Below are 12,500 nucleotides of genomic sequence, written 5' to 3'. Positions count from 1 at the left end.
ACCAATAGAAAGTAAAAGACCTCCAAAATTTAAATTTGTATTTTCTTAAAACAGATTCGCTGTGACACGTGTCTTCATCCCCCCCCCCCCAACACACACACACACACACACACACACACACACACACACACACACGCAGACCCCGCCTCTGTGGTCTTCACTTAAATTTGGATAAATGGTTTAAATAAGAAAAATACAATGAATTCTAAAGTGGCTAAGACGTAAAATATCATATTTCTGTTCTTTTTAATTCTAACGAAAGAGTGAAAATGGAGAGGCTTCGTATGGGAACAAAACAGAATGTCTGTTTTGTTCCCATACGAATCCTTTCGTTAGTATTTTACGATCACCGGCTTCAGGCAGCCCCCACCATTTTGTTCTTTTTAATTCTGTCGTAATTGGGGAAAATACGTTTTCTTTTTAAATTTAGGACAGAAAAACCGTCCTTCAAAGATCACATTGGTTAAAATATCGTCATCTTGGAAAAAAAACTCACAAAGCGAAGACTTTAATAAACTCCTGGGTTCATCACCTTATCGGTCTGACGGCCCACATAATATTATTGTATGTACATCATCTGTAGCCTAACCTTTTCTTCCCCCATCGCCTACACCCGCCCCCCCCCCCCCCCTCCCCCCACCCGCCCAATGATTAACACATTTCAATAATAGCTCACAACGCCCGACGTCATTCTGCCCTGCTTTATTTACATAACCACACCTTTGACTTTTGGAATGGATTATGGGAGTTTTGTAAACGTAACTGTAGCCTATGTCACGTTTCAATATGTAATCTGGTAAAATACATGTATTTAATATTTTGGGCGGAAAACTCGTCATTCAAATATCGATCGATTAAAATGACCATAATCTTGGCAAAAGCTCTCAAACCTGGGACTTCGCGACGTGGAAATGTCTCTCATCTTGTCAAACAAACAAAAAAACAAAACAAAAACAAAAACAAAAAAAGAAAGAAATAAAAACAAGTCACAAAACTAGGTTTTGCAATGTTTCAGGTTTGAGAGTTTTTTTGTTTTTTTTTTAATTATTGACAAAATAAGGGTTATTTTAAAATAAATAATGAATAAAATAAATTCCCTTTATTCATCCCTAACGGACATTTTTCTTTAGGTCTATTCCAAGGGAAGACTGGAATAACCCAGGCGTCAGCCGCAGTGCAGCGCCGCAAAGTGAGCTAATGCTAGGTGAATTGCTCAAGGCCACACAACGCGGCGGGGAGTCGAAACTCGGTACCTTTCGGGTACGAAGCAAAGACCATACCGCTGAGCCACGCTGTCCGATATTTGAGGGACGATTTTCCTGGTCCAAATTGTAAATACGTGTTTTTTCCAGAGTTACTCAGTATTAATACATACATCTGCCGTGTTTTGAAAACCGATCCCCAGTCATTCAATTTGTGTGTGGGACGTTTTTATAAAAGCGTTTCTTCTTTGTAATCCTTCAGGGCTACCAGGCCCATGGCGACCGGAGTTTATCTACAGCGTGAAACAGACAATATAAATTATAAATTGCTTGACACCCTTTGGATAGGACGCTGGTATATCGCAAAAGTATTTCCGACAGATCTAACAGACCCAGCTACCCAAAACCACTGCTGGGTGGACAGGAGGTAGGAGGTGGGGGGGGGGGGGGGGGGGGGGGGGGGGGGGGGGGGGGGGGGGGGGGGGGGGGGGGGGGGGGGGGGTTCGGAAAAAAAAAATCTCGAATACACACCCGGGATTGATCTCGATCCATTTGCTAGTGAAGCGAGTGCTCTACCAACTGAACCATCGGGATATCCGTAAAAAGCTTTTTACAAGAGTTCAAATACTGAGCAGACGTCGAAACGCTTTCGTCTCTTCACGTTTGAATGTTCCCTCCCCCCCCCCCCCCCCCCCCCCCCCCAACCAATCGATTTGCCGTATATCTTTCAATTAATTCAAAACAACCGCCTGTTTTGTATTAAGTAAAATAAAGAAGGAGAGAGAAAAAGTCTTGGCGTGTCAACCTGTCAACCATCTCCAACCATTCTCATGACACGTTCTCACCCATTCTCATTGTGTACATAATGTGTAACCAATCGTCTCGATGGGATTTTATGTCGGGGTGAACTAGGTACAGAAAGTTACGACACAGTTTTGTGTGTTGGTCCGTTGTACTTACGGATGGCAATGTTGTGAGCTCCTTAGCCAAACTCATACTATATGACTGAGAACCAATCACCATACTGGCGATTTCAATCAATACAAGGAGCTGAGTGACGTCATCTTCAATCATGCTATTGAGTGCCTGACACTGACCAAAAAATTACATCAAAATGCCAGTATTTGGCCACAAAAGAAAACAAATCGTAGGTCGTATTCAATAGTTCAACCAATGGAACCACTTGTTTCCTTGAGCTCTACTAACGACAACTCACCAGGCGTGCAAAAACCTAAAAAAATGACGTCAAACTGCCAGTCCTAGAGGGTTCTAGTGTCAGGCTATAGATAGTTCGAAGATGGCGTCACTCAGGTCTTTGCTATTGTTTTTTGCCATCCGCGTTTATGAGAAATACTCACTGAACTGAATTAACCCGACTATAAACGTTCATGGATACACACAGTTTTGTGTGTTGGTCCGTTATACTTCCGGATGGCAATGGTGTGAGCTTCTTAGCCAAGCGCACACTATATTCTTACCGAGAACCAATCACCATACTGGCGGTTTTAGTCAATCACAAGGAGCTGAGTGACGTCATCTTCAGTCATACTATGAAGCGCCTGTTACGTTCTCTATAAATAGATCTGCATTGAAAACCTCTCCTTCCGACTATTGATTTATGTGGGGCACCACAAGGTGTCGTCATACATATCAGACAGGTGGGGCAGCAAGATTGCCTTTGCTTAGCTTAGGCGGGGGTGACACTTGGAAAGGTCAAGGGGCACGGGTTGCTACATACATAGTACATTATGTGTTGATGATGAAAATGTCAACACGGCTTTCACGGTGTTTTATATAGCGCAATATCCACCAAACGTGCTCAAAACGCTTTCTAAGTTATAAGGGATCCCTGGCCAACAGCAGCACTTAACGTGTAGAACGAGACATGACGCCTGTTAGACGATATTATAATTTTTATTTTCGAACAAAGACAACGCTGTTAACGGACAGGTACTCATTTTACACCTGAGTACGGTGAGAAAATGTGAGTAAAGAGCCTTTTGCAAGGACTCAACTATGCGCCGAGCAAGGTTCGAACCCAGGACCTTCCGAACCGAAACGAGTGTTATACCACTAGACCACACTGAAACACAATAGAAATAGAGAAGTACATACAAGAAGACAATAGAGAAGAGACAAAATTCGCATGGAGTGGCTGAGAGTGTTCACTGTACAACGTCCGTCTCATATGTGTACATTTTGGTCTCAGGTTCGATTTCCATCACAGCAAAAATAAAAATAATTTAGGTCTAGTCTTTATTTATTTATTGTCTTCTGTTATTTTTCTTCTCACTTTATTATTTTGTTATTATAAAGTACACATGACTACGTGTATCGCCCATCGCAATCCACGTCAACACATTGATTGAATAATAAATGGTAATGAGAACCAATAAAATGACAATTAAAATTCCAAATACCCGAGCAGTGTCAGCATATTGTGTGATTATGCAACCCGTTTGAATAAAGTAGTCACAATTATCCATGAAGCCCGGCGGAGAGTAGAGCAGCAAGCAGGGAGACGTAAAAAGAACAAGTTTGTATCAAAAGTGCCAGGCAAAGCAAGAAAAAAAATAAAAGAAAAAAAAACTATCCCAAAAAATCAGTCTACCTCGACTGGGATCGAACCTCAGACTTTCGCATTACCAGTCAGAGGTAGCACGTTGATGTGGTACACGAAACAAGAGAACTGGGAATAGGGAATTAAAGAATGACGTTAAAAAAACCGGTTCCAATCTCATTGGAAGTGTGAAACCAGTCCGCTGGAGGACCGGACACAGGCCTCGTTTCAACTGATCTTCTGGTTTCAGAGTGATAGCGTTAAATTTTCTGGCCTAGATAAATGCTGGTTGTCAATGAATATCGCCCATCCTCGCTCTTGTTCGTCACATAATCATAAAACTCTGCCTATACTTCCTGGTAATTTATATAAAACGGTGATGCTACTTTATGATTTAATAGCTATCTGCCCTATTCCACTGTTAGTTAGTTCTCCGAAGCACTGGTTGGATACACACTTCCAATGAGTTTTGAACCGGAAAGGAGGAAAGTGTGGCGTCACAGCCTTTTTGAACGGCGTGTCGATTGTAACGCGAGTCATTTGATTGAGTACTCACCCTTGATGAGTCTCCGGCTGTATTCTTTCTTCTGGACCAGAACGGAGACGCCGATTTTGGAATTGAGTACAGCCCGAATACATTCCACACATTCGACTAGGATAAGGGCATCTGTCAGGTTGGTGACTCGTCTGGGAGTGGATTAGATGGATTAACAGATTAACAGTTTATTGAGATTAACGATTGAATGCAACACTGGGAATAAGGTGAGTACTGACCGAATACTCTCCATAAATTCCACTAAGATTAATCTGGGAATGGATTTGATGGATTAACAGATTAACAGTTTATTGAGATTAACGATTGAATGCAACACTGGGAATAAGGTGAGTACTGACCGAATACTCTCCATATATTCTACTAAGATTAGTCTGGGAATGGATTTGATGGATTAACAAATTAAAACACACATTATTGAGATTACCGACTGAATACAACACTGACAATTGAGTTTTTTTTTGGGGGTTTTTTTTGGAGCTTTTTTATATAGCGCAATATCCACTAAAAGTGCTCAAAGCGCTTTACAAGGGGTCCCTGGTCAACAGCAACTTTTAACATGTGGGACGGGACATGCCGTCTGTTAGGCGATATTACAATTCTTCTGTTAATGACCGGGTACTCATTTTACACCTGAGAATTTGAGTAAAGAGCCTTTTCCAAGGACTCAACTATGCGCCGTGCGCGAGGCTCGAACCCAGGACCTTCCGATCGGAAAGCGAGTGTCATACCACGAGACCACATAGCCGCACTTGGGTGAGTACAGCCCGAATACACATTCCATACACTTAATCCATCAGGATATTGGCATATGACAGATTGGTGACTCGTCTGGGTATGGATTAGATGGATTAACGTATTTAAATAAACAATTCGTTGAGATTAACGGTTGAATTCTATGGATTGGGTTGGCTTGGATTGGATACGCCCCGAGAAAGGATCCATCCAATGTAATAGCTTCTAAATTTGAACATTTAGGGCATGAGAATGGTCGTCAGTCTCTAAGACCAAAGGAAACGTTGAGAAGACCGGTGGATAGAGAATTGTGAGAAAGACAGGAATACCATGGCCCCAACTGAGGTAGAAGGCCGAGAACCGAGCGTGCCGAAGAAGCAAGAATGCATCTGCAGCTCTTTGTCCTAGCAGGAACCAAAATGGTAAGGTAGGCGAGGAACAAATAATTGAAACCGAAAATTGACATTGAGTACAGGCCGAATACAATCTACACATTCAACAGTGATTAGGGGTGTCTGACAGATGAGTCACAGGTCAGGGATAGATTGGATGGATTGAAAATAAACCATTTATTACACAGCGTCTCAAAAGAGTATTGTAAAGACCTGAACATGTGTGAATGAAAGGTGCCTGACAAAGCAAGAATGAAAAATACAAGAATAAAAAAACATCCCGAAAATCAGTCTACACGACTGGGGATCGAACCTCAGACCTTCTAATTACCTTCTGATTACCTTCTTAATATAAAACAGTTTTAAATGGCAAAAAAAAACTAACTTTTTTTTTACAATATAATAAACTGCATTTATTCTCTACTACGAGAATGAAAACGAACCCCAATAACACCGCTCTGTGACCGTGGGTCACATTTATTGAGATAAACAATTGAATACAACACACTGTTCATTGAGCACAGCGCTGTGCTTGGAGCAGAACATTATCATAGCTCAACTCTCACCTGCTGGCAAACGTGTCCACACAATCCAGCAACCTCTTCAGTCCATGAAGATCTAGAAAGTTCTGCATCCATTCCTGGTCACAGGCTCTCAGCTTTTTCTTGATCCCGCTAAACGTTTGAACTGGAAAGGGGGGAAATTCAGAGAACACTAAATTAGATGTTTAAAAATCATAAATAATATGTAAATAAAATAGAATACAATGTATAACAGAGATGATTTACAAGGCAAAGAATATCAACTCCCAAAACTAACTATACATTTGAATGTTTCCCTCTCAGCCAGAGTATCCGGCCAGGGCCAGGATAAAACCAAGAAATCTCATTCCAAGACAAAGCAAGTTGAAAAACAGATATAGGGGTATAGAAGACACAGTAATTGCCTCCTTGCCCACTATGGGAGAAGACAATTCCCCAATTTCCCCTCAGACAGCAGACAGGTCTTACCAGCTAGTAAGTGACATAAGCTGAAGGTGGTTTTGTGTACTTACCATTGGGGAATGCCATGACGGAGATGACAAACTAGGGCTGACGGTACTTACCATTGGGGAATGCCATGACGGAGATGACAAACTCGGGCTGACGGTACTTACCATTGGGGAATGCCATGACGGAGATGACAAACTCGGGCTGACGGTATCTACCATTGGGGAATGCCATGACGGAGATGACAAACTAGGGCTGACGGTACTTACCATTGGAGAATGCCATGACGGAGATGACAAACTCTGTCTGTAGGTACTTACCACTGGGGAATGCCATGACGGAAATGACAAACTCTGGCTGACGGTACTTACCATTGGGGAATGCCATGACGGAGATGACAAACTCTGTCTGTAGGTACTTACCACTGGGGAATGCCATGACGGAGATGGCAAACTCTGGCTGACGGTACTTAACATTGGGGAATGCCATGACGGAGATGACAAACTCTGTCTGTAGGTACTTACCACTGGGGAATGCCATGACGGAAATGACAAACTAGGGCTGACGGTACTTACCATTGGGGAATGCCATGACGGAGATGACAAACTCTGTCTGTAGGTACTTACCACTGGGGAATGCCATGACGGAAATGACAAACTAGGGCTGACGGTACTTACCATTGGGGAATGCCATGACGGAGATGGCAAACTCTGGCTGACGGTACTTACCATTGGGGAATGCCATGACGGAGATGACAAACTCTGTCTGTAGGTACTTACCATTGGGGAATGCCATGACGGAGATGACAAACCCTGGCTGACGGTACTTACCATTGGGGAATGCCATGACGGAGATGACAAACTAGGGCTGACGGTACTTACCATTGGGGAATGCCATGACGGAGATTACAAACTCGGGCTGACTGTGCATGAGATCCATTTGGTGGAGGCTGGAGCTGATCTTACGGCGTAGGAGATGGGACAAACCTGGGGACAAGAGAACATTTGGAAATCAAAGAAATTATTTTACTGCCGTACTCTAGAAAAATCCATATTTAAAAATTTGGCCAGAACACTCGTCCGTAAAATATCGATCGATTTAACCACTCAACCCTAACGCCGACTAAATCCTTAGTTTACCCGGGTTACTTTTTCTGAGACAAATTACGGCGTAGTATCAAAGTTATGTTTTTAGTTTTTGCATGTTAATGAGATGAATAAAACTATCTATGTACATGCTCATTTTAATACATTTTTTTCCAATTTTGAAATGTAGCGGAAATCTCTAGTATTGAGTGAGTTAAATGACTCTGTCAAAACTCTCAAACCTGGGACTTCCTAGAGGTCTTCCTTAGAGTTCCAGGCTTGAGTGAGTGTGTGAGTGTTTGACAAGATGAGGGTAATTTTAATCGATCGATATTTGAAGGACGATTTTTCTCTTCCAAAATTTTTTAATGAGCAGTATCCTTTCAGAGTAGGTAGGACGGAGAAGTAAGTAGGAGAGAGAGAGAGAGAGAGAGAGAGAGAGAGTGAAAGAGTGAGAGAGAGAGATAGGGGAGGGGGAGAGAGAGAGTGAAAGAGAGAGAGGGAGAAAGAGAGAGAGATAGGGGAGGGGGGAGAGGGAGAGAGAGAGAGAGAGAGAGAAAGAGAGAGAGAAAGAGAGAGAGAGAGAGAGAGATAGGGGAGGGAGAGAGAGAGAGATAGAGAGAGATAGGGGATAGAGAGAGAGAGAGGAAGAGAGAGATAGAGGGAGAGAGAGAGAGAAGAGAGAGAAAGAAGAGAGAGAGAGGAAAGAGAGAGAAAGAGAGAAAGAGAGAGAAAGGGGAGAGGAGAGAGAGAAAGAGAGAAAGAGAGAGAGAGGGGAGAGAGAAGAGAGAGAGAGAAAGAGGAAAAGAGAGAAGGGAGGGGAGAGAGTAGAGAGGAAGAGAGATAGACAGAGAGAGAGAGAGAGAGAGAGAGAGAGAGAGAGAGAGAGAGATTTATATGACGTTTAAACATGGTTCAATTTCACTGATTGCCCCAGGTAATCATGTCAACCTTACCATATCTCAGGCCACCGTCAAATTAACCCTTAAAGGTCCGGACTGAATTGATTTCTTTTAAAAATAAGGATTTGAAAGAGAAAATATCACAGGGCCACAAAACAAAAAAAAAAAAAAAAAAAAAAAAAAAAAAAAAAAAAAAAAAAAAAAACCAACAAAAAACGTATAAAGTATATTTTATAAGACAATGAAAAAATCATCATTACATTTAAAAGAAGACGTTGGTCAAGAAGAAGAAGGAGACGGAGACGGGCAAGAAGAAGAAGGAGGAGGAGGAGGAGGAGGAGGAGGAGGAGGAGGAGGAGGAGGAGGAGGAGGAGGAGGAGGAAGAAAAAGAAGAAGTTCTTTTCAATAACAGGATTAAAGGTTGACAATATAATATCATTTCTGTGGATATTTATCGGATCCGGACATAACCGGGTCCTAACAGTTTTCACAAAGAGATAAATGAAGGCCGAATCGCATCGCCTCTAAGACTCTTTTGATGTGATTGGTGAGATAATATGATATCGGGTTGGAGCGAAGTCGACCACCGCCGTTGAGGGGTTCACGTGTGACATTTGTATATGTGAAAATAGAAGATGTGGACGGTTATTTTAAGAAACTTGGATTGATTACTGTGTGAAGTTCAGTATACGCTTATGGATTTTGGTCTGGATACGTCTACTATAAATACCAATCTAGAAGTATTCTATTGTACTGGGCAAAAACTTTTACGACCGTACTGCTGCTGCTGCTGCTGCTGCTGCTGCTACTACTACTACTACTACTACTACTACTACTACTACTACTACTACTACTACTACTACTACTACTACTACTACTAATAATAATAATAATAATAATAATAATAATAATAATAATAATAAATGGCATTTTAGCGCCTCATCCGGGTTCAACAGGCTCTAGGCGCTTTACGTTCTTCAGATACAGAAAGAAATACAACGGCCAATAAAATCACAGCTGTTTCAATGACTTACATAACAACACACATGACTTTTTACACACATGATAGAGAAAACTTCATTCACAAAATAGAAATCATGAAACACAAAAAGGTGAGTTTTCAATTTAGATTTGAAAGCTGATAATGAGTCAGTCGGCACTTTTAATATTCCGAGGGGTGGGGCTGTTTTTCTCAGAGACGGAGGGGGTGGGGATGATGAAGGAGATGGGGATTGTGTGGTCTCTTGGTGTTAATGATGATTGGCTGGTGTTTCTTGAATGCCGTTGATTGGATGACGTTGTTGTTGACCGGTGCCGTGTTGATGGTGGCGGCGGTGGTGGTGATGATGTTTATGATGATTGGATGATGATGATGATAATGATGATCACGGTGATAGAACGATGAAGATGATGATGCTGCTGCTGCTGATGATGACGATGATAATGATGATGATGGTGATGATGATAACATAACGACGAGGAAGAGGGGAGGAGAAGAGGAGGAGGAGGTGGTGGAGAAGGATGGTGGTGGTGGTGATTGGATGATGATGATGAGAATGCTGATGGTGATGGTATTGATGCCGTGAATATCAACCTGATGCTGAAAACGACGTTGAGAAGAATGAATACGTATGAGATATCGATATAGCATAATCGATATGGTAAATGACTATTTTATTATCGATTGTACATGGAGCTTTCCAGCTTTTAGAATCAAGTCAAAGAATATATATAATATATATATATATATATATATATATATATATATATATATATATATATATATTGTGTGTGTGTGTGTGTGTGTGTATGTGTGTGTGTGTTGGCAATTATTAACGGTCATGTGGCCTAGTGGTATTGCACTCGCTTTCGGATCTGCAGGTCCTGGGTACCACATAGCCAAGAAAGATGATATTTACATAAAAATGGTCAGAGAAGACAGTGGAATGCTTGGTTGACCAATCATTAGCCGTGTGTGACTGACCTTCTTGTTCAAATGACTGGAATGACTTCAAAGGGATATCCTTGTATAACTCGTTCGTTGTCTGGACATGTTGTACGGCTATGTGGTCTTGTGGTATGACACTCGCTTTCGCATCGGAAGGTCCTGGGTTCGAACCTCACTCGGCGCATAGTTGAGTCCTTGGAAAAGACTCTTTACTCACATTCTCTCATCGTACTCAGGTGTAAAATGAGTACCTGGCCGTTAACAGCGTTATCTCTGTCGGAAAAAATTGTAATATCGCCTAACAAGCGTCATGGTTCGTTCTACATGTTACGTGTTGCTGTTGGTCATTTAGTGGCTGTTACTCTATATAAAAGCTCAATATTAAATATGGTGGCAATTGGACCATGTCAATTGTCACAGGTCGTGGCGTGGATGCCACACGTTCCTATGTTTGTGTAACCAGGACATGTAGGAAATATGGTGGCAATGGACCATGTCAATTGTCACAGGTCGTGGCGTGGATGCCACACGTTTCTATGTTTGTGTAACCAGGACATGTAGGAAATATGGTGGCAATTGGACCATGTCAATTGTCACAGGTCATCGTGTGGATGCCACACGTTCCTATGTTTGTGTAACCAGGACATGTAGGAAATATGGTGGCAATTGGACCATGTCAATTGTCACAGGTCGTCGTGTGGATGCCACACGTTCCTATGTTTGTGTAACCAGGACATGTAGGAAATATGGTGGCAATGGACCATGTCAATTGTCACAGATCGTCGTGTGGATGCCACACGTTCCTATGTGTAACCAGGACATGTAGGAAATATGGTAGCAATGGACCATGTCAATTGTCACAGATCGTCGTGTGGATGCCACACGTTCCTATGTTTGTGTAACCAGGACAATGTAGGAAATATGGTGGCAATGGACCATGTCAATTGTCACAGGTCGTGGTGTGGATGCCACACGTTCCTATGTTTGTATAACCAGGACATGTAGGAAATATGGTGGCAATTGGACCATGTAAATTGTCACAGATCGTCGTGTGGATGCCACACGTGCCTATGTTTGTGTAACCAGGACATGTAGGAAATATGATGGCAATTGGACCATGTCAATTGTCACAGGTCGTCGTGTGGATGCCACACGTTCCTATGTTTGTGTAACCAGGACATGTAGGAAATATGGTGGCAATTGGACCATGTCAATTGTCACAGGTCGTCGTGTGGATGCCACACGTTTCTATGTTTGTATAACCAGGACATGTAGGAAATGTGGCAATTGGACCATGTCAATTGTCACAGGTCGTGGCGTGAATGCCACACGTTCCTATGTTGTATAACCAGGACATGTAGGAAATATGGTGGCAATTGGACCATGTCAATTGTCACAGGTCGTGGCGTGAATGCCACACGTTCCTATGTTTGTATAACCAGGACATGTAGGAAATGTGGTGGCAATTGCACCATGTCAATAGGGAACAAAATTGTGATGTCGAATTACTGATTCCAATCTCCTTCGAAGTGTAAAACCAGTCTTACCGAGGAATGGACACACAACTTGTGTAATTTATCTTCTGGTTTCAGAGTGATGGTACCTTATTTTCCAAGTCTAAACGTTAACGACCAGGAACTCATTTTATACCCGAGTATTGTGAGAGAATGTGAGTAAAGAGCCTTTTCCAAGGACTCAACTATGCGCCAAAAGAGGCTCGAACTCAGGACCTTCCGATCCGAAAGCGAGTGGATCATTGTCTGTGTTCAAGAAGCCGTGAAAGCATTTCTTTTTTGATGGAATGTCATGTCATAACTTTTACTTTTATCATTGTTTTTTTTTTCTCTCTTTTTTGTTGTTGTTGTTGTTGTTGGCTGAGGACTCCATTAAACGATCACTCTTTTCAAAAATCTCATATTAACTCATTCAATCCTACTTTTCAAAATTGGAAAAAAATGTATTAAAAATGAGCATTTGCATAGATATTTGTTTTCCACTACCATTAACATGTAAAAGTGAAAAGCATTAGCTTTGATACCTAAATAATATTCGGTTGTTTTGGTTTGGTTAGGTTGTTTTGTTTGTATGTGTGTGTGTGTGTGTGTGTGTGTGTGTGTGTGTGTGTGTGTGTGTG

General features: G+C 41.9%; 1 protein-coding gene across 4 annotated transcripts in view; it reads right to left on the bottom strand.

The window, feature by feature from the left end:
• Positions 1–12,500, bottom strand: part of LOC144969955 (inverted formin-2-like) — a 321,818-nt gene that overhangs the window by 115,949 nt on the left and 193,369 nt on the right. The window contains exons 2-4 of one of the 4 annotated variants that reach the window (XM_078909053.1): positions 7,313–7,417; positions 6,009–6,129; positions 4,319–4,449 (exon numbers count right to left, since the gene is read on the bottom strand). The exons of the other annotated variants lie outside the window; for them this stretch is intronic. Coding sequence (XP_078765179.1) covers positions 4,319–4,449; positions 6,009–6,129; positions 7,313–7,370 — 310 coding nt within the window. The 5' untranslated portion in view covers positions 7,371–7,417. The remainder of the gene's footprint in view (positions 1–4,318; positions 4,450–6,008; positions 6,130–7,312; positions 7,418–12,500) is intronic. 4 annotated transcript variants of the gene reach the window in all.

This window comes from Berghia stephanieae, chromosome 4, assembly GCF_034508935.2.
Source record: "Berghia stephanieae isolate SIO BIC M18660-M18661 chromosome 4, UCSD_Bste_1.3, whole genome shotgun sequence".
NCBI lineage: Eukaryota > Metazoa > Mollusca > Gastropoda > Nudibranchia > Aeolidiidae > Berghia > Berghia stephanieae.
Note: the sequence above shows the minus strand (reverse complement) of the source record. Positions and strands in the feature narration are given on the sequence as shown.